This window comes from Pelobates fuscus, chromosome 3 (assembly GCF_036172605.1).
Source record: "Pelobates fuscus isolate aPelFus1 chromosome 3, aPelFus1.pri, whole genome shotgun sequence".
Lineage (NCBI taxonomy): Eukaryota > Metazoa > Chordata > Amphibia > Anura > Pelobatidae > Pelobates > Pelobates fuscus.
The window spans coordinates 315,238,322-315,262,246 of record NC_086319.1 but is presented as its reverse complement, the minus strand read 5'-3'; the positions used below and the strand labels follow the sequence as shown (position 1 = coordinate 315,262,246).

Here is a 23,925-nt window from a genome sequence, read left to right as displayed (position 1 = left end):
CCAAGCTAAAGAGATTTACATTTTTTAACCTTTCTTCATAACTAAAATGCTCCATTCCTTTTATCAATTTTGTAGCTTGTCTCTGCACTTTTTCTAGTGCCATGATATCTTTCTTCAGAACAGGTGCCCAAAATTGCACAGCATATTCAAGGTGTGGTCTTACCAGTGATTTATAAAGAGGCAAAATTATATTTTCATCTCGAGACTTTATGCCCCTATTTATACATGACAAAACCTTACTGGCCTTAGCAACGGCAGATTGACATTGCATATTGCTACCTAATTTGTTGTCTAATCCTTCTCGTGTGTGGTTATCCCTAGTTCACTACCATTTAGGGTGTAAATTGCTTGTGCATTCTTAACCCCGAAGTGCATAACTTTGCATTTTTCTACGTTAAATTTCATCTGCATTTTAGTGCCCAGTCCCCCAATCTATCCAAATCCCTCTGCAGCAAGGCAATATCCTGCTCACATTTTATTACTTTACAAAGTTTTGTGTCATCTGCAAACACTGATACATGGCTTTCAATGCCCATTTCAAGATAATTTATAAATATGTTAAATAGAAGCGGTCCCAAAACAGAACCCTAAGGGACACCACTTACCACTTTTGTCCAGTTTGAAAATTTACCATTTATGACAAGTCGTTGTACTCTATCTTTAAGCCAATGTTCTACCCCAGAACAAGAATATTCATCTTGACCAATTTCTTTTAGTTTGAAGACTAACCTATTGTGAGGAACCGTATCAAATGCCTTGGCAAAATCCAAATAGATCACATCCACTGCAACACCCTGATCTATATTTCTACTTACTTCTTCGTAGAATGCAATTAGGTTAGTTTGACATGACCTATGTTTCATAAAACCATGCTGATTATTGCTAATAACACAGTTCTTCCCAATTAATTCCTGAATATTATCCCATAATAGCCGTTCAAATAATTTCCCAGTCACAGAAGTTAAGCTCACAGGTCTATAATTTCCAGGCAAGGATTTTGAACCCTTTTTAAATATAGGAACAACATCTGCCTTCCTCCAATCCTCCGGTACAATACCTGAAACAAAAGAATCTTGAAAAATGGTGATCTAAAAGGTTTTCCGCCATCCTCACAGACAGTGTCCTAGTGTGTAAGGGGATTGTTAGGATGGTTGCATAAATGAGAGAGACTGATCCTACGTTTCTTGCGTAATTAAATATAGCAATTAAATACACAGATATGGAATGAATGTTGGGGAACTTCACAAGATAGTAAGATATTTCAGTTAAAATAAAATTCCCTGGGAATGGTATGTATATAATTCTATTGAGTTCTGCACAATATGTAAAGATAATATGGAATTAGAATAAACAAAATCAAATGATGATTTGGTATTTGATACTAAAGCTTTTAAAGACTAAGAAAACACAAATTAAATTCAAATTTCTGATGTAAAAAATAAATATTTATTTTATTAACTGCAAGATACCATTCAAAAAAGTTTGGTGTGGACTTTTGTTTCAAAAAAATAGTACCAATTCCTTCATAGCATTGAATAGTCTCATAGCTACTGTATTTTTTTTATTTATCAGTTGATATTGAGGTGAGTAGTAATAAGACTAGCTCCGGTGTTAGTGCCTTTACTGTTTTATATACTTGAATTACCACTGATTCTATCATTCTCCAAAACATAAAAACAAATTAAGACAACTCCACTAGATATGGGCCACATGTCCATTTTTTTAGTTCACACCTTCAACATCTATCAGACCCTACCAAAGAAAATCTAAATAAATCTGTTGGAACTCTATACTATCATGTTAGTATCTTATACGCAGTTTCTTGATATCTGCTGGATTCTGAACAATTCTTAGCTAAAATAATTGTAAAAAATGTTTTCACTGGATAGATCAATTCCCACATATTAAAAAGATATGGCTTACCAATTTATTTTTCCCAGTTTAACATTGTATTGCAATGGGACATGGCATGTTTAATTGGTGCTTCCTGTTAACATAATTCTTCAAATTTGGAATTATCGAATGGTACCTCAACTTTTTTCTGAACTCCTACTATAAATATTGTAGTTGTAAATAGGTTAAAGTATGTGAGGCTTCCTGTTTTGTAGTGTTTTTGCTGGAAGGTAACAATACTAATTCTCACTATATATTCTACTTATACAGTAAATATTAAAGACAATGTAGATGACTCAACAAATGCTGGGCTTGGATTCTTCTCTGATTATGACCCTGTTCTGATCCTTCTTGTCTGCTGGCATCATCGTCAACCAGGAAATGGCTGTGATACAGCCAGGTGGCAGTGTTTGGTCAAAAAGGAGTACTGACACAGTTTCTCGACAATTAAATCTAAGTTGCAACCCAATATGCTGGGAATGAGAACATACCACAATGAGATATTTTAACGTTTACAGAACAATATACCGTATATACTCGAGTATAAGACGAGTTTTTCAGCACTAAAAATAATAATTTTACAACAAAAAAAAATTAAAATAATAATTAAAATAATAAAAATGCCCACCCCCCACCAAGGCTCTGCAACACACACACTGCACTCATACACACTGCATCACACACACACTGCACTCATACACACACACACACTGCACTCATACACACACACACACTGCACTCATACACACACACATACGGCACTCATACACACACACACACTGCATTCATACACACACTGCATTCATTATATTCACACACTGTAAATAAATATTCAATTAATATAATTTTTTTAGGATCTAATTTTATTTTGAAATTTACCAGTAGCAGCTGCATTTCCCACCCTAGTCTTATACTCGAGTCAATACGTTTTCTCAGTTTTTTGGGGTAAAATTAGGGGCCTCGGCTTATATTCGGGTCGGCTTATACTCGAGTATATACGGTAAATAATACAGAATGCCTAGCAAACTGAGAAAAATGCAGGATGCAGAATGGTGGCGAGCCAGTTGCAGGTCTTCCTGAGCCGAAATGCAAGAAAGGCCTCTGGAATCAGGGTGCAGCCCTCCGGCACAAAAGGGGAAAACAGTTAGGCATTGATACAATAGACAAGCGAACCAGTGAACTGGCAACTAAGTCAGAGAAAGTCTAGTTTTATAAAGGAAGTTAATTAGGTAAAAGAAAGTAGGACCTGCTGGAAGCAGAATCAGATCTCATTTTGAGTGCAGCCGCCTGCAACAGCACCACAGCATGCTTATGGCTCTATGTGGTACAGCATCAGAACTTAGAGATTCAAAAGCTTCTTATGCATTCGTTTGGAGTAAGTCATTACTTTTTCAGGTATGTACAATGCTTCCCACAAAGAAATGAGTAGATATCAGTAGAGGTCATGCAACTGAAAACAGTGACAGACATGACGCTTGTGCATGAGAGTCTCCCTATAGTCTTTTGGGGGAAACACACAATGACCAAACACACACACAAAAAAAATACTTTTACATATCTACTTAAACCTTTTTGTTTTTCCATCATTCCCTTTGACTAATGATGTCGCGAACATAAAATTTTCCGTTCGCGAATGGCGAACGCGGACTTCCGCAAATGTTCGCGAACGGGCGTACCGGGGGAACCGCCATAGACTTCAATAGGCAGGCGAATTTTAAAACCCACAAGGACTCTTTCTGGCCACAATAGTGATGGAAAAGTTGTTTCAAGGGGACTAACACCTGGACTGTGGCATGCCGGAGGGGGATCCATGACAAAACTCCCATGGAAAATTACATAGTTGAGGCAGAGTCTGGTTTTAATCCATAAAGGGCATAAATCACCTAACATTCCTAAATTGTTTGGAATAACGTGCTTTAAAACATCAGGTATGATGTTGTATCGATCAGGTAGTGTAAGGGTTACGCCCGCTTCACAGTGACAGACCAAACTCCCTGTTTAACGCACCGCAAACAACCGCAAACAGTCCATTTGCACAACCGCAAACTCCCCATTTGCACAAGGTTGGATACCAAGCTAGCCATGTCCCGTTCCTTGTCCTCACTGATGTCATTGAAGGTCTCTTCCTCCACAGCCATGTACAACACCAAGGGTCCCCGAAAGGTGACAACAAGCCCCCTGTATTTTTTGTTAAAATGTACACTACTGTTACACCAGATATGAGTTGCACTGGTGTGACACTGTGCCCTGGCAGGCCCTGAAACGCACACGTTTGAAGGAAACTGACTGCTATTATTTCACAGTCAAATTTCCATTTTTTTTTTATGTACACTACTGTTACACCAGTGATTGGCCCACGTCATGCCTACGCCCCCAAAACGTTCATGTGTGGGGGTGCTGGAATGACGTGGGCCAATGGGAGCCTGAATTAACTTTTGGCTCCCACTGCCCCTTTAAGAGCGAGCTCATGACTCGAGCCCTGCTCCTAGTGCCAGGCGGGCCACGTGATCGATCACTGTGGTCAGTGCATGCAGCTAAGTCAGAAGAGGAGATCAAGCCGTATGCGGCTCGTGTGGAGGCAGGAGTGATCCAGCCACGCGCGGCTCAAGCTTAGGAGCCAGGTCGGACCCAGGATAAGGTAAATACAGCCACAACCACTTATCCCAATCACACACCTTTCCTAACATCCTATCCCATTAAAAGCATATTACCGCGTATTTAATAAAACAGATAGACCCCCTACTTCATCCAGGTTACCGATCGATGCTTCAATATCCTGAGCCCTCTCTGATTTACTGTACACGACTATTCGATATTCCCACAAATTTTATATAGCATTTTATGTTTGTTTGAGACCACCTTAAAAATACTGGATATCGCTAAAAATCATGATCACTATATACTTTCTCTACAAACCTCTAAAACGAACCAAACTACTCATCCATCCGCTATACCACTTTATCCCACCTAGAACTAGTGCCCAGTTAAAATACTTGACTCTTATTTACCCAAACTCAGTCATGCCACACACATTTCACCACTACTCTCACTGAATCCCTCTGACTACAGGGTACATCAGAACACTACTCCTAAGATTGGGCTGTATCCATGTCTCGGGTCTTTCATTTAGAATAGGGGCAGCTTCGGTCTCCTTCAACACTGACACTCCAGTGCATATTATTAAAAGATTGGGCAGATGGAAATCCTCAGTCTACAACCGATATATTCCTCATCCCGAGAAAGAAATGAGGAAAGCTTTTAAAAGTTTGGTGTTGTAAATTTGATGCAATAAGTGTGTTTTTCTTTAATACCTTTTCACCCTCTTTGCATGAACCCGATTTACATATATTACTAATATGTTTTTGAACATATATATTATATTATTCACTGACTCTCTGGGCCGGCCTAAGACATCATGCTGCCTAGGTCCAACGATAAATGACTATGGGGGATAATGTATAATAAACACAGGTTACTGGCTATGGGGGGGGATAATGTATAATAAACACAGGTTACTGGCTATGGGGGGGATAATGTATAATAAACACAGGTTACTGGCTATGGGGGATAATGTATAATAAACACAGGTTACTGGCAATGGATGGATAATGTGTAATAAACACAGGTTACTGAATATGGGGGGATAATGTATAATAAACACAGGTTACTGGCTATGGGAGGATAATGTATAATAAGCACAGGTTACTGGCTATGGGGGGATAATGTATAATAAACACAGGTTAATGGCTATGGGGGGATAATGTATAATAAACAGGTTACTGGCTATGGGGGGGATAATGTATAATAAACACAGGTTACTGGCTATGGGAGGGATAATTTATAATAAACACAGGTTACTGGCTATGGGAGGATAATGTATAATAAACACAGGTTACTGGCTATGGGAGGGATAATGTATAATAAACACAGGTTACTGGCTATGGGAGGATAATGTATAATATGCACAGGTTACTGGCTATGGGGGGATAATGTATAATAAACACAGGTTAATGGCTATGGGGGGATAATGTATAATAAACAGGTTACTGGCTATGGGGGGATAATGTATAATAAACACAGGTTACTGGCTATGGGAGGGATAATGTATAATAAACACAGGTTACTGGCTATGGGAGGATAATGTATAATAAGCACAGGTTACTGGCTATGGGGGGATAATGTATAATAAACACAGGTTAATGGCTATGGGGGGATAATGTATAATAAACAGGTTACTGACTATGGGGGGGATAATGTATAATAAACACAGGTTACTGGCTATGGGAGGGATAATGTATAATAAACACAGGTTACTGGCTATGGGAGGATAATGTATAATAAACACAGGTTACTGGCTATGAGGGGATAATGTATAATAAGCACAGGTTACTGGCTATGGGAGGATAATGTATAATAAACACAGGTTACTGGCTATGGGAGGGATAATGTATAATAAACACAGGTTACTGGCTATGGGAGGGATAATTTATAATAAACACAGGCTACTGGCTATGGGAGGATAATGTATAATAAACACAGGTTACTGGCTATGGGGGGATAATGTATAATAAACACCGGTTACTGGTTGTGGGAGGATAATGTATAATAAACACAGGTTACTGGTTGTGGGGGGGGAATGTATAATAAACACAGGTTACTGGCGATGGGGGAGATAATGTATAATAAGCACAGGTTACTGGCTATGGGGGGTAATGTATAATAAACACAGGTTACTGGCTATGGGAGGATAATGTATAATAAACACAGGTTACTGGCTATGGGAGGGATAATGTACAATAAACACAGGTTACTGGCTATGGGAGAATAATGTATAATAAACACAGGTTACTGGCTATGGGAGGATAATGTATAATAAACACAGGTTACTGGCTATGGGGGATAATGTATAATAAACACAGATTACTGGCTGTGGGGGGATAATGTATAATAAACAAAGGTTACTGGCTATGGGAGAATAATGTATAATAAACACAGGTTACTGGCTACGGGGAGGATAGTGTATAATAAACACAGGTTACTGGCTATGGAAGGATAATGTATAATAAACACAGGTTACTGGCTATGGGGGATAATGTATAATAAACACAGGTTACTGGCTATGAGGGGATAATGTATAATAAACACAGTTTACTGGCTATGGGGGATAATGTATAATAAACACAGGTTACTGGCAATGGATGGATAATGTATAATAAACACAGGTTGCTGGCTATGGGAGGGATAATGTATAATAAACACAGGTTACTGGCTATGGTGGGATAATGCATAATAAACACAGGTTACTGGCTATGGGGAGGATAATGTATAATAAACACAGGTTACTGGCTATGGGGGATAATGTATAATAAACACAGGTTACTGGTTGTGGGGGGGATAATGTATAATAAACACAGGTTACTGGATATGGGGGAGATAATGTATAATAAGCACAGGTTACTGGCTATGAGGGGGATAATGTATAATAAACACAGGTTACTAGCTATGGGAGGATAATGTATAATAAACACAGGTTACGGGCTATGGGAGGATAATGTATAATAAACACAGGTTACTGGCTATGGGGAGGATAATGTATAATAAACACAGGTTACTGGCTATGGGAGGATAATGTATAATAAACACAGGTTACTGGCTATGGGGGATAATGTATAATAAACACAGGTTACTGGTTGTGGGGGGATAATGTATAATAAACACAGGTTACTGGCTATGGGGGATAATGTATAATAAACACAGGTTACTGGCTATGGGGGGGATAATGTATAATAAACACAGTTTACTGGCTATGGGGGATAATGTACAATAAACACAGGTTACTGGCTATGGAGGGATAATGTATAATAAACACAGGTTACTGGCTATGGGAGGATAATGTATAATAAACACAGGTTACTGGCTATGAGGGGATAATGTATAATAAGCACAGGTTACTGGCTATCGGAGGATAATGTATAATAAACACAGGTTACTGGCTATGGGAGGGATAATGTATAATAAACACAGGTTACTGGCTATGGGAGGGATAATTTATAATAAACACAGGCTACTGGCTATGGGAGGATAATGTATAATAAACACAGGTTACTGGCTATGGGGGGATAATGTATAATAAACACAGGTTACTGGTTGTGGGAGGATAATGTATAATAAACACAGGTTACGGGCTATGGGAGGATAATGTATAATAAACACAGGTTACTGGCTATGGGGAGGATAATGTATAATAAACACAGGTTACTGGCTATGGGAGGATAATGTATAATAAACACAGGTTACTGGCTATGGGGGATAATGTATAATAAACACAGGTTACTGGTTGTGGGGGGATAATGTATAATAAACACAGGTTACTGGCTATGGGGGATAATGTATAATAAACACAGGTTACTGGCTATGGGGGGGATAATGTATAATAAACACAGTTTACTGGCTATGGGGGATAATGTACAATAAACACAGGTTACTGGCTATGGAGGGATAATGTATAATAAAAACAGGTTACTGGCTATGGGAGGGATAATGTATAATAAACACAGGTTACTGGCTATGGGGGGGATAATATATAATAAACACAGGTTACTGGCTATGGGAGGGATAATGTATAATAAACACAGGTTACTAGCTATGGGAGGATAATGTATAATAAACACAGGTTACTGGCTATGGGAGGATAATGTATAATAAACACAGGTTACTGGCTATGGGAGGATAATGTATAATAAACACAGGTTACTGGCCATGGGGAGGATAATGTATAATAAACACAGGTTACTGGCTATGGGAGGATAATGTATAATAAACACAAGTTACTGGCTATGGGGGATAATGTATAATAAACACAGGTTACTGGCTATGGGGGGGATAATGTATAATAAACACAGTTTACTGGCTATGGGGGATAATGTACAATAAACACAGGTTACTGGCTATGGAGGGATAATGTATAATAAACACAGGTTACTGGCTATGGGGGATAATGTATAATAAACACAGGTTACTGGTTGTGGGGGGATAATGTATAATAAACACAGGTTACTGGCTATGAGGGAGATAATGTATAATAAGCACAGGTTACTGGCTATGGGGGGGTAATGTATAATAAACACAGGTTACTGGCTATGGGGGATAATGTACAATAAACACAGGTTACTGGCTATGGAGGGATAATGTATAATAAACACAGGTTACTGGCTATGGGGGGATAATGTATAATAAACACAGTTTACTGGCTATGGGGGATAATGTACAATAAACACAGGTTACTGGCTATGGAGGGATAATGTATAATAAAAACAGGTTACTGGCTATGGGAGGATAATGTATAATAAACACAGGTTACTGGCTATGGGGGATAATGTATAATAAACACAGGTTACTGTTTGTGGGGGGATAATGTATAATAAACACAGGTTACTGGCTTTGAGGGAGATAATGTATAATAAGCACAGGTTACTGGCTTTGGGGGGTAATGTATAATAAACACAGGTTACTGGCTATGGGAGGATAATGTATAATAAACACAGGTTACTGGCTATGGGAGGATAATGTATAATAAACACAGGTTACTGGCTATGGGGGATAATGTATAATAAACACAGGTTACTGGCTATGGGGGGGATAATGTATAATAAACACAGTTTACTGGCTATGGGGGATAATGTACAATAAACACAGGTTACTGGCTATGGAGGGATAATGTATAATAAAAACAGGTTACTGGCTATGGGAGAGATAATGTATAATAAACACAGGTTACTGGCTATGGGGGGGATAATATATAATAAACACAGGTTACTAGCTATGGGAGGATAATGTATAATAAACACAGGTTACTGGCTATGGGAGGATAATGTATAATAAACACAGGTTACTGGCTATGGGAGGATAATGTATAATAAACACAGGTTACTGGCTATGGGGAGGATAATGTATAATAAACACAGGTTACTGGCTATGGGAGGATAATGTATAATAAACACAAGTTACTGGCTATGGGGGATAATGTATAATAAACACAGGTTACTGGCTATGGGGGGGATAATGTATAATAAACACAGTTTACTTGCTATGGGAGATAATGTACAATAAACACAGGTTACTGGCTATGGAGGGATAATGTATAATAAACACAGGTTTCTGGCTATGGGGGATAATGTATAATAAACACAGGTTACTGGTTGTTGGGGGATAATGTATAATAAACACAGGTTACTGGCTATGGGGAGGATAATGTATAATAAACACAGGTTACTGGCTATGGGAGGATAATGTATAATAAACACAGGTTACTGGCTATGGGGGATAATGTATAATAAACACAGGTTACTGGCTATGGGCGGGATAATGTATAATAAACACAGTTTACTGGCTATGGGGGATAATGTACAATAAAAACAGGTTACTGGCTATGGAGGGATAATGTATAATAAACACAGGTTACTGGCTATGGGGGATAATGTATAATAAACACAGGTTACTGGTTGTGGGGGGATAATGTATAATAAACACAGGTTACTGGCTATGAGGGAGATAATGTATAATAAGCACAGGTTACTGGCTATGGGGGGGTAATGTATAATAAACACAGGTTACTGGCTATGGGAGGATAATGTATAATAAACACAGGTTACTGGCTATGGGAGGATAATGTATAATAAACACAGGTTACTGGCTATGGGAGGATAATGTATAATAAACACAGGTTACTGGCTATGGGGAGGATAATGTATAATAAACACAGATTACTGGCTATGGGAGGATAATGTATAATAAACACAGGTTACTGGCTATGGGGGATAATGTATAATAAACACAGGTTACTGGCTATGGGGGGATAATGTATAATAAACACAGTTTACTGGCTATGGGGGATAATGTACAATAAACACAGGTTACTGGCTATGGAGGGATAATGTATAATAAAAACAGGTTACTGGCTATGGGGGGGATAATGTATAATAAACACATTTATGTGTTTGGATAATAATGGAGGATAATGTATAATAAACAAACAAAAAAAAAAAGAATGCAGCTTCAGAATTAATCTAAATTGTATGCTGTCTAGGAGGTGTGATGGTCTGGGAGGGAGGGTCTGCTGCTGATTGGCGGGAATGTGTTTGCTGACTGTGAGGTACAGGGTCAAAGTTTACTCAATGATGACGAATAGGGGGCGGACCGAACATCGCATATGTTCGCCATCCGTGGCGAACGCGAACACTCTATGTTCGCCAGGAACTATTCGCCAGCGAACCGTTCGGGACATCACTACCTTTGACACATCATATGTTTTTGAACTTCATTCAGACATCTAGAAGACTTGTTGAGTACCAAGGCTGACGTTGTTCTGAAACAAACATGGTAGCTTACAGAAGAGTTGAGAAAAAAAAACCATACAGTTGGCTGTGGTTTTGGAACACTCCCTATAATTGTACTATTTCATCTTCATAAACCTTATTATACGAAAAGAATCTCTGCACAGCGTTCCGTGCTAAAAAAAAGCTCTGCTGAAATTGGAAATGAGTTCACAAGTGTAACATATGCTGTACACATCAGCAAAGAAATTAACTGCTGCATCTTCCTTGCTCCAGGGTACTTTTATGTGCCTCAAATGAAATTTATGGGAACAGCGAAAGAGAAAAACCTGGAGGCGACCCTACAGATAGAGGCCATTACCTGACTCAAACTGGTTAAAGTAAAGACTTTTCAGCCATTAAAAGGAGTCAAATTATCACTTACTGGCATCTTCAATGTGACTGGTGGAAGAGAGCTGCAAAATGCTTGCGTATATGTAGTTTTGTGGGAGAGGTTGGTAGGATAGGGGGAACGGTAGGAGGAAATCTATGTCTTCAAGCACAAAGCATTTTTTTTTAGTCCTGTAAATGAATACAAACGTGTTTGCCGATATATACTTAAACTCTGTAGTTTCATTCATTCATGGATGTTGTTGGAACAAGTTTGCATCGGTTTTGAGAGGGTATAGGGGAAAAAAACGTAAAGTCAAAATTTAAAAAGTAAAATAAAACTAAACTAACCAAATATGTTATGATTGAATATAAATGAATAATGTGCCAAATCAAACAAGCTTTATACTGTAAGCACAGCATAACAGAAGAAAATACAATTTTAGCAACAACTCAAAAAACATGCAACATAAGCAGTAGGTAAAGTCTAACATTTTATACAAATATGCCCCTTTATTTAATTAAATATTTATTTTAATAAAAAAACAACAGAATGACAATGATATACAACAAATGTTTCATCACTCTAAAGAAAAGAAAACCAAGTCCTACAGGAGTTGACTGTTAAGACATAGATCAATAATAAATGGAGCATAGTTACATAGTGGGACAGTACATCCCAATATGTGTTACATTTCTGGTCTTCAGTAGAGATGTCGCGAACATAAAATTTTCCATTCGCGAACGGCGAACGCGAATTTCCGCAAATGTTTGCGAACGGGGAACCGGGTGAACCGCCATAGACTTCAATAGGCAGGCGAATTTTAAAACCCACAGGGACTCTTTCTGGCCACAATAGTGATGGAAAAGTTGTTTCAAGGGGACTAACACCTGGACTGTGGCATGCCAGAGGGGGATCCATGGCAAAACTCCCATGGAAAATTACATAGTTGATGCAGAGTCTGGTTTTAATCCATAAAGGGCATAAATCACCTAACATTCCTTTATTGTTTGGAATAACGTGCTTCAAAACATAAGGTATGATGTTGTATCGATCAGGTGGTGTAAGGGTTACGCCCGCTTCACAGTGACAGACCAAACTCCCCGTTTAACGCACCGCAAACAACCGCAAACAGTCCATTTGCACAACCGCAAACTCCCCATTTGCACAAGGTTGGATACCAAGCTAGCCATGTCCCGTTCCTTGTCTTCACTGATGTCATTGAAGGTCTCTTCCTCCACCCAGCCACGTACAACACCAAGGGTCCCCGAATGGTGACAACAAGCCCCCTGGGACGCCTGCTGTGTTTGGTCTTCCACCTCCTCAAAGCCACCTTCCTCCTCTGACTCCTCTTCTTCAGACTCCTCTCTCTGCATTGCCTCTCTCTGCGTTATTATAAGGTGTGTTAAGTAGTACTATTCCTATCAGTTTAATCCCTGTTACGTCCCCTATCAGGGGACGTGTATATGGCATCGATTTTAGGAACCGGGAGATGGAAAAAGATGCTTGGTCGGTCCTCCTACTTCAAATTTGGGGCACTGCGCGTGCAATCTAATGTGCCACCAGATAGGAGTGGCGTGTTAAGTAGCACTATTCTTATCAGTTTAATCCCTGTTACGTCCCCTATCAGGGGACGTGTATATGGCATCGATTTTAGGAACCGGGAGATGGAAAAAGATGATTGGTTGGTCCTCCTACTTCAAATTTGGGGCACTGCGCATGTAATCTAATGTGCAACCAGATAGGAGTGGTGTGGTAAGTAGTCCCCCTCATCAGGCCTTTTTTAGTCGAATGTATCGCCCACTGTCAGTGCCTTCGGGATCCATCCCTCATTCATCTTAATAAAGGTGAGGTAATCTAAACTTTTTTGACCTAGGCGACTTTTCTTCTCAGTGACAATACCTCCTGCTGCACTGAAGGTCCTTTCTGACAGGACACTTGAAGCGGGGCAGTCCAGAAGTTCTATCGCAAATTGGGATAGCTCAGGCCACAGGTCAAGCCTGCACACCCAGTAGTCAAGGGGTTCATCGCTCCTCAGAGTGTCGATATCTGCAGTTAAGGCAAGGTAGTCTGCTACCTGTCGGTCGAGTCGTTCTCTGAGGGTGGACCCCAAAGGGCTGTGGCGATGCGTAGGACTTAACCCCTTAAGGACACAGCTTCAAAAGCTTGTCTTGCACTTAAGGACCCAAGACATTTTCTAATTTTTTGCTGCTTGCGTTCAACTGCAATTTGCATTTTACTATTTTATTGCACCGACACATATTATATACCGTTTTTTAAAGGACAAAAAGGGCTTTAAATTGATGTAACATATACATATATAAATGCTTATTTATTATAAAAAAATGCCCAAAAATGTAAAAATATTGTTTTTTTTCTTCAGTTTTTGCAATAATAATGTGTGCACAATTAGTACAGGTTAAGGAAAGTAATTAAAAATAAATTCATTTAGTTGTTCTGATTTGCAGAATATATAATGTGTCTGGGATTTTCAGTTTTTTTTGGTAGTTACAGGTCACAAAACACAAGGAGTAAAATAAACTTTTAATGTGGAGCGATTTTAGAATTTGGTATGTTTGTCTTCTAAGCTTAATAGCCATAAAAGAAAACAAAATTGCCACACAAAAGTATATATTTATATGAAGCAGACATCACAGGCTATTTAACTAACATTATTTTGACACTTTTAACGTAGCCATTTCACCGCTAATCCCTGCTAAATATTGGACAAAAATTTTGTTTTTTTTGTTTTTTGACACACAAAATTATAACAAACAACTTCTCATGTGTATTTCGTAAAGTTAGTGTGTGCTATTCCTGTACAAAACCTAATTTTGTGTTCAGCTACATTTGCTGAGTACAACGATACCCCTATTGTATGTCTTTGGCACTATTTCGTGAAGCTATAGCGCCATATAGGAGACCTGTCCATTTCGGTATTTACAGTAGAATTCTGAGAGACGGATTTGATGGGCCTATGTTTCAATTTGGGCCACTATAGCAGTTTGACTGTTGGAAAAAAGCCACAAAGGCCTACCATTTGTAAAAGTAGACACTCCAGGGTGTCTCATATGGTGCATATTGTGCCTTAACATGCCCCCATTTTTTCACCAATGTATGTCAAAGGTTGTGGTAAAAAAATATTTTGGGCATTTTTTACATCCGCATTACATTTTTGCTAGGCATTGTGCATATTTGGCATGTGCCACCATGATCAAAGCCCCAATATTATGCTCAGCTAAGTCTTCTGAGTAAAATGACACCCCCATTGTATGTCTTTGGCACTATTTCGTGAAGCTACAGCGCCATATAGGAGACCTGTCTATTTTGGTATTTACAGTAGAATTTTGAGAGACGGATTTGATGGGCCTATGTTTCAATTTGGGCCACTATAGCAGTTTGACTGTTGGAAAAACACCCACAAAGGCCTACCATTTGTAAAAGTAGACACTCCAGGGTATCTCATATGGTGCCTATTGTGCCTTAACATGACCCCATTTTTTCACCAATGTATGTCAAAGGTTGTGGTAAAAAATTATTTTGGGCATTTTTTACATCCGCATTACATTTTTGCTAGGCATTGTGTATATTTGACATGTGCCACCATGATCAAAGCCCCCAAATTATGCTCAGCTAAGTCTTCTGAGTAAAATGACACCCCCATTGTATGTCTTTGGCACTATTTCGTGAAGCTACAGCGCCATATAGGAGACCTGTCTATTTTGGTATTTACAGTAGAATTTTGAGAGACGGATTTGATGGGCCTATGTTTCAATTTGGGCCACTATAGCAGTTTGACGGTTCGAAAACCCCCCACAAAGGCCTACCATTTGTAAAAGTAGACACTCCAGTGTATTTCAAAGGGCATATTTTAAACCCTAGCGTAGGATCATTTTTTTGCCAGTTTGTACCAAGTCTAGTAGCAATTAGCATTTTTTCTGCCTTTTTGACACACACTTGGAGATGTTACTGTATATTTTGCAATCCTTATGTGTGCTACGGCAGTATAACACCTATTATGTTGCTCAGCTATGTCGTCTTAGTACAACAATACCCCCATGTGTACCTTTTTCAGGGATATGGGGATGTTGGGGCACATTGGAAACTAGACCATATCAGTTTTTTTCAAACTTTGACGCTGGGTCTATGTGCAATTTTAGAGCATCTTAGCAGACTGATAATTCAAACCACCCCACAAAGGCCTACCATTTTTTAAAGAAGATATTAATCACCGTATTAACCTGCATCAAACTCTGGGGCACTGCCTGTCTGCTGATAGAATTCATAACGTCCTAAGCATTTTTTACTTTTTTACACAAGAACTTTAACTAAATAATGTTATAACATTTTTTTTTCTATTTTTTTTTAAATCTTTTCACCCCTAGCGTAACAATAAACTCCCCAACTTCCTATGAATTACCACGCACCCTAATTAACTAACTAAAATTAGAAAAATAAAAATAATCAGTCAGAGGTAAGAATTTTAGTAGCCTCCTTGGCTACTAAAGCAACTTTAAAATGGAACTTTAAAATGGACTTTAAAATGGAAGAACTAAATAATAACCAAAAAAATATATATATATATTTATACAATGTGCAACTTATTCTCCCTGGGTGTGAAACTCTTTAAAACAGTTGCCAATGCAAAGGCCAGGCTGAGAGGGGCAATCAGGGCAATAAAAGCTGGTTTCCGTCCTTACGCCCCTCTGATAGCACAACCTGCACCTTTTCTGGGGTGTCTTCTTTTTGGGGGTTGGTGGTATCCGGAAACAGAAGTGACCTGTCGCAACCATTCTGCTGCTAGGCCCAGCTGATGGTTCCCCACTGTGGCACTCAGTGAGCAGCCCAGAAATAAGCTGAAACTGGAAATCCAGAAACGTGGATTTAAGGTCAGCATTTGCCTTTTTGTACAGAATAAAGGCATTGTGAGTCGCCATTTGCATAAGGTAAATGCCAAGCTTTTTGTACCATGCCCTGGTCTTCCTCAGTATTAAATAGGGTTGCAGCAGTTGGTCGGACAGGTCAACTCCCCCCATGTGCTTGTTATACTGCCTAATGCAGACTGGCACCCGTCTAATTTCTTGTCTGCCACGAACTGCGACTCTTCGAGTGTGCTCCGTATGCATAGATGTTAGCATGAACACCTCCTTCTTATCTTTGAATTTGAGAGCCAGCAGTTCGTCCTGGCAGAGAGCAGCCGTTTCCCCCCTCTTCAGCTTTTTTTGTGCCAGGGCTTTTGGGAAACCGACACGTGTCTTTCGGATAGTGCCGCAGGCCACAGTTTCAAAGCAATAAAGCATCCTAAGAAGCGGGATGCTATTATAGTAATTGTCTATAAATAAATGATACCCCTTATTTAGCAATGGGTTAATTAAATCCCATACGATTTTTCCACTCGTCCCAATGAAATCCGGGCAACCTGGGGGATCCAAGTGGCTGTCTTTACCTTCGTATACACGGAAGGTGTAAACATACCCACTGGCACTTTCACAAAGTTTATACAACTTTATCCCATACCGGGATCTTTTGGCCGGGATATATTGTTTAAACCCCAGTCTGCCCTTATATTTCATAAGAGACTCGTCTACACAAATATTTTTTTGTGGGGTGTACAATGAGCCAAACTGTCTGTTGAAGTGGGAAATAAGGGGGCGAAGCTTATAGAGCTGATCGTATTGAGGATTATCTCTTGGGGGGCACTTCGTATTGTCGCTGAAGTGTAGAAAGCGAAGCATTGCTTCATATCTGGACCTGTTCATGGTCTGGGAGTAAATAGGGGTGCTGCATACAGGATTTTTGGACCAGTACATCCTGATGCTGTTTTTTTTTAATAATGCCCATTAGCATTGTTAGTGCCCAAATTTTTTTTAATTCTGGCACACTTGTCGGGTACCAACTCCCTTGCCTGGCGATGAGACTCTGATCATTAAGTGTCAGGTACTGCACAGCATAAAGGTTGGTCTGGGTGACTATTTCCCCTAAAATATCATCCCCCAAGAATAGCTGCATGAAATCCAGTGCACTGTAGTTGGTGACGTCCAACTGGATTCCAGGTCTGCCAGTAAACAGTGGGATTTCAGGCGTGAAATCATTTAGGGGTTCCCAGTCACCAGCGTCATGAGCCAGGTCAGGGGACTCGGCGCTTACAACAGAGGGCCCTGCAGTATCTGGCACAGTCTCACCACCACTCTCAGAGGCAGTGTCTGTGGCGTCAGAGTCGGCTGCTAGTATATCATAAGCCTCCTCAGCAGTGTACCTTCTAGACATTAGTTCTGAAAAGTTTTTAAAAGTTTAAAAAAAACTATAAAAAAAAAGAAAAAAAGATAAAAAAAAGGATAAAAAAAAGAAAAAAAGTTAAAAAAAGTTTAAAAAAAAGTTTACAAAAAAAAACCAGTTTAAAGAAAAGTTTGTTAAAGTAACTTTAACAAACTTTTCTTTAAACTGGTTTTTTTTTGTAAACTTTTTTTTAAACTTTTTTTTTAACTTTTTTCTTTTTTTTATCCTTTTTTTTATCTTTTTTCTTTTTTTTAAACTTTGAAAAACTTTTCAGAACTTTTCAGAACTTTTAAGAACTTTTCAGAAAGTTTCTAAACTTTTCTAAACTTTTCGTCTCTAACTAGCCTAACACTCAATTTCCCGAATTCCCACTAAAGTCCACCCACTCCAGCTAACTAAGGAATTAACGAGAAATTAATTAAATAACAAATTAAATAAAATGAACCCGTAAGGGTTAAAAAAAAATCAAAATGAACCCTTGAGGGTAGAAAAAAAAATTAGATCACAGTTAAATACTGTGATCAGTAAACTGATCACTGCAGGCAGTGATCAAAAGGGCAGGGAAAGGGTTAAAACTGTTTTAAAAGTTATACAATTACTTTTAAAACACAGATACTCTTTAAACTAAATTGACACACAATGTTTCACAACCGATCTGTCTCTCTCCACTTCTCAAACCACACAGAGGTGGAGGGAGGAGGATCAGGAATCCCAGCAGCACTGTGATCGCTGTGACTGGCTGTCACAGCGATCACATGTGCTGGGACAGCTCTATTGGCGGTTGCTGGTCTGCCTCTGACATCGAGGCACCCAGCAACAGCGTTAACCCCACGATCGCCGCGATCGCGGCGATCTGGCGTTAACGTTAGTAAATGACGGAGATTTTCCGTCATCGGTCCTTAACGCCCGGACAAGCTTGACGGAAAATCTCCGTCATCGGTCGCGAAGGGGTTAAAAAGCTCTGCATGTCCTCCATCAACAACACGTCTGTAAAGCGTCCTGTCCTTGCCGGCATGGTTGTGGGAGGAGGAGGATTACTTTCACCTCTTCCCCTGTTAGATTCCCGTTGTGCTGTGACATCACCCTTATACGCTGTGTAAAGCATTCTTTTTAATTTATTTTGCAAATGCTGCATCCTTTCCGACTTGCGGTAATTCGGTAACATTTCAGGCACTTTCTGCTTATACCGGTGGTCTAGTAGCGTGGACACCCAGTACAGGTCGTTCTCCTTCAGCCTTTTTATACGTGGGTCCCTCAACAGGCACGACAGCATGAAAGACCCCATTTGCACAAGGTTGGATGCCGAGCTACTCATGTCCTGTTCCTCGTCCTCAGTGATCTCACTGAAGGTATGTTCTTCCCCCCAGCCACGTACAACACCATGGGTACCAGATAGGTGACAACGAGCACCCTGGGATGCCTGTTGTGGTTGGTCTTCCTCCTCCTCCTCAAAGCCACATTCCTCCTCTGACTCCTCTTCCTCACAATCCTCTTCCAGCGTTTCCACAGGTCCAGCAAGCGATGCTGATAAGGCTGTTTCTGGTGGTGATGGTGACCACAACTCTTCCTCTTCACGCTCATCTACGGCCTGATACAGCACTCTTCGCAGGGCATGCTCCAGGAAGAAAACAAATGGTATGATGTCGCTGATGGTGTCTTCGGTGCGACTGACTAGGTTTGTCACTTCCTCAAAAGGACACATGAGCCTACAGGCATTGCGCATGAGCGTCTAGTAACGTGGCAAAAAAATTCCCAGCTCCACAGAGGCTGTCCTAGCACCCCAGTCATACAAATAGTCGTTAATGGCTTTTTCTTGTTGGAGCAGGCGGTCGAACATTAGGAGTGTTGAATTCCAACGTGTCGGACTGTCGCAAATCAAGCGCCTCACTGGCATGTTGTTTCGCCGCTGAATATCTGAAAAGTGCGCCATGGCCGTGTAGGAATGCCTGAAATGGCCACACACATTCCTGGCCTGCTTCAGGACGTCCTGTAAGCCTGTGTACTTATGCACAAAGCGTTGTACGATCAGATTACACACATGTGCCATGCACGGCACATGTGTCAACTTGCCAAACTTCAATGCCGCCAACAAATTTCTTCCGTTGTCACAAACCACTTTTTGCCGATCTCCAGTTGGTGTGGAGTCAGCCACTGATCCACCTGTGCGTTCAGGGCAGACAGGAGTGCTGGTCCGGTGTGACTCTCTGCTTTCAGGCAAGTCAACCCCAAGACAGCGTGACACTGCCGTATCCGGGATGTGGAATAGCACCTGTGGAGCTGGGGGGGTGCCGTTGATGGGGAGAAAGACGCAGCAGCAGAAAAGGACTCAGCCAAGGAGGTTATGGAAGAGGATGGAGTACGAAGAGTATAGGAGGTGGCAGCAGGCCTGCCTGCAAGTCGTGGCGGTGTCACCAACTCCTCTGCAGAGCCACGCATTCCATGCTTGGCAGCCATCAGCAAGTTTACCCAATGCACAGTGTAGGTGATATACCTGCACTGACCATGCTTTGCAGACCAGGTATCAGTGGTCAGATGGACCCTTGCCCCAACACTGTGTGCCAGACATGCCATTACTTCCTTTTGCACAATCGAGTACAGGTTGGGATTCCCTTTTGTGCAAATAAATTTCGGCCGGGTACCTTACACTGCGGTGTCCCAATAGCTACAAATTTTTGAAACACCTCAGACTCCACCAGCTTGCATGGTAAAAGCTGGCGGGCTAAGAGTTCAGACAAGCCAGCTGTCAGATGCCGGGCAAGGGGGTGACTTTGTGACATTGGCTTCATACGCTCAAACATGTCCTTGACAGACACCTGACTGTGGGCAGATGAGCAGGAACTGCTCAAGGCAAGAGACGGAGTGGCGGATGGTTGAGAGGGGGCAAGGAGGACAGCAGTGGTTGACATGGCTGAAGATGCTGGACCAGGAGGAGGATGGCGGCTTTGAGTTTGTGTGCTGCTTGTACTCATGTGTTGATCCCATAGGCGTTTGTGATGTGCGATCATGTGCCTTCGCAAAGCAGTTGTACCTAGGTGGGTGTTGGACTTCCCACAACTCAGTTTCTTTTGGAACAGGTTGCAAATGGCATCGCTGTTGTCAGAGGCAGACACACAAAAAAAATATCACACTGCTGAGCTCTGCAATGACAGCATTCTGGTGGTGGCAACAGCATGCGTTGATTGGCGTGCTGTCTGGCTGACCCCGGGTGCCGATGCATGCTGTCTGACCGTACCACTAGCTCCTTGCGACGACCTCCCCCTGCTTCCAACTCGTCTCCTCCTCCTCTCTGTCTCCCCATCTGAACTTCCCCCCTGTTCTTCTTCTCTTCTAGCGGGCACCCACGTGACATCCACGGATGCATCGTCATCATCAACCGCTTCACTTGTATCTGACAACTCAGCAAAGGAAGCAGCAGCGGGTACAACATCATCATCATCACACCGTACGTCCATGTGTGTAATGCTGCCTGACTGAGACATATCCCCAGGGCCAGATTAAGAGCCCAGTGGGCCTGGTGCTGACAATTATGACGGGCCTAATTACAGAATCATATCGACCAAAAACAGTAAAACACTCCCAAGCGTCATGTATCTGATGGAGATGGTGCTGGAGAGAAAGAAAACAGCAGCTATAAGAAAACACATACCCTAGGCTAATCTCTCTCTAATTTATGTTTTCATATTTCAAGTAAATCCATAACCCCTAACAGCAACGTCCAGTCAAGCAGGAAGTCAATGGGCACGGTAAAAGGGTGTGCCACTGACACAAATCATGTAACCTGCCAAAAGGGGCGAACATGCCCAAAAAGAGGACATGTCTGCCCAAAGAATTAGAAGGCCAGCCTGGCATGAATGCATGTCAGGCTGACTGCCAATCATGCAGCTGGCCAACTAAGGGCATACTATGCAGACAGCACCCTGGGCTTGGCATAAATGCATCTAATGATGCGCTCACTCAACGCTTTCTAAGGACTGTCCCCTAGCACTCGCTGGTCCACTTGTCTCCTTACCTTCTTACTAGCAAGCAGACGCTCCTGGTATATAGTCTGGGACAGATAAAAGCTGTGTGTAGTGAGTGTAGAAGAAAGGGAACATGCCACAGTGTTAGAGAGACCAAAGTCAGCATTACCTTAAAGGATCACTATAGGGTCAGGAACACAAACATGTATTCCTGACCCTGTAGTGTTAACACCACAATCTAGCCCCCCTGGGCCCCTCATGCCTCCATAATTATAGCAAAATCTTACTGTATTCAAGCCTGAAGCTGTAACTCTGCATGCTGTTAGACTCAGAAACACAAGCAGTCTGCTGACATCATTAGAAGAGGTGGCCTGATCCAATCACAGTGCTTCCCCATAGGATTGGCTGAGACTGACAAAGAGGCAGATCAGGGGCAGAGCCAATTCAAACAGAGCCCTGGCCAATCAGCATCTCCTCATAGAGATGAATTGAATCAATGAATCTCTATGAGGAAAGTTCAGTGTCTGCATGCAGAGGGAGGAGACACTGAATGTTTGGATGCATTGTAGGCAGCCATAACCCAGGAAGGATCTCTGACAGCTATCTGAGGAGTGGCCAGTGAAGTTATCCCTAGGCTGTAATGTAAACACTGCATTTTCTCTGAGAAGACAGTGTTTACAGCAAAAAGCCTGAAGGTAATGATTCTACTCACCAGAACAAATTCAATAAGCTGTAGTTGTTCTTGTGACTATAGTGTCCCTTTAACTATATTCATTGTGAGCCAGTCCACACAAGTTTTGTTCCCATGCATCCCTCTTACGTTTCCATACTTAAGTAAGAGTATGTGAAAAGTAGTTAGAGTTGCCACCTTTCTTGGAAAAACATACCGGCCTTACTAATTTGCATAATTAAATATGTATGGGTGACATCACATGATGTAAATCACAAGGAGTGACATAAGAGAAAATGCTGTAAAATCACCAAAAACTACTTAGTTTGATTCTACTGTATAGATGGATTCCTCCCAGTGCCCCCATGTCTCCCAGTACCCTCATGACTCAGTGCCCCCATGTGTCGATTACTCCAGGTCTCAGTGTTCCTATGTATCAGTGTCTCAGTGCCCCATGTCTCCCAGTGTCCCCTAGTGTCATGTCCCCAGGTCTCCCAGTGATCCTATGTGTCACAGTGTCTCAATGCCCCATGTCTCCCTGTGTCCCCATGTATCCTAGGGTCCCCATGTCACTAGGACACTAGGAAGACGGGGAGACCTGGGGACACGGGGAGACCTAGGGACACTGGAAGACTAGGGGACTCTGGCTGGGACACATGGGGACAATGGGAAAATAGGGGACACTTGAAGACATGGGGACACAGACACCAGGGACACAGACACTAGAGACACTGGCTGGGGGACATGGGGACATTGAGACATGGGGGCACTGGGAGACATGGGGACACTGAGACACCAGGGCCACATACACTAGGGACAGTAGCTTGGAGTAATGTGGACATTGAGACACTTGAGGCACTAGGAGACATGGGGACAGTGAGACACTGGCAGACTGGGGGCACCGGGAGACTAGGGGTCACTGGGAGACTAGGGGGCACTGAGACATCACGGACACTGGCTGGGAGACATGGGGACACTGTGTCCCAATGTGTCTGTGTCATAATGTCTTCCAATGTCCCTTAGTGTCTCAGTGTATGTCTCCTTGCAGCCTTTCCCCCATCCCTTACTTCTCTGAGCTGTAGGCTGTCTCTGCAGGGTGGGAGTTGCTGTCTGGACTCTCTGTAGCTGCACCCCTGCAGATCAGTGAGTATAGATAGGCAGGGAGGGATTTGCAGGAACTTCCTATCCCTGCCTGTCTCCACATACAGTGACCCCTACTGGCCAGTGCTGGTATTGCATAGTAATCTCTTGTTTATACTGAGAAAAATACCATCCTTTGTATTGCCAGTATCACTGCAATATTGGCACCAGCCAGGCAGCCTCAAATACTGGCTGTGCCAATAAAATAAAAGCCAGGTGGAATCTCTAAGAGTAATGTGTGAAAAAAAAATGTAAAAAAAAAAAAAAAAAATTTTTTTTTTTTAC

At 41.4% G+C, this 23,925-nt stretch overlaps 1 protein-coding gene across 1 annotated transcript; it reads right to left on the bottom strand.

The window, feature by feature from the left end:
- Positions 1-16,196: 16,196 nt before the first annotated feature.
- LOC134601789 (piggyBac transposable element-derived protein 4-like) lies at positions 16,197-17,330 on the bottom strand. The gene has a single exon (XM_063446289.1). The coding sequence runs from the start codon at positions 17,328-17,330 to the stop codon at positions 16,197-16,199; it is 1,134 nt and encodes a 377-aa protein (XP_063302359.1).
- Positions 17,331-23,925: the final 6,595 nt, after the last annotated feature.

Coding starts and splice junctions, on each gene's coding strand:
- LOC134601789 (XM_063446289.1), bottom strand. CDS start 17,330: ATGCTTCGCTTTCTACACTTCAGCGACAATACGAAGTGCCCCCCAAGA.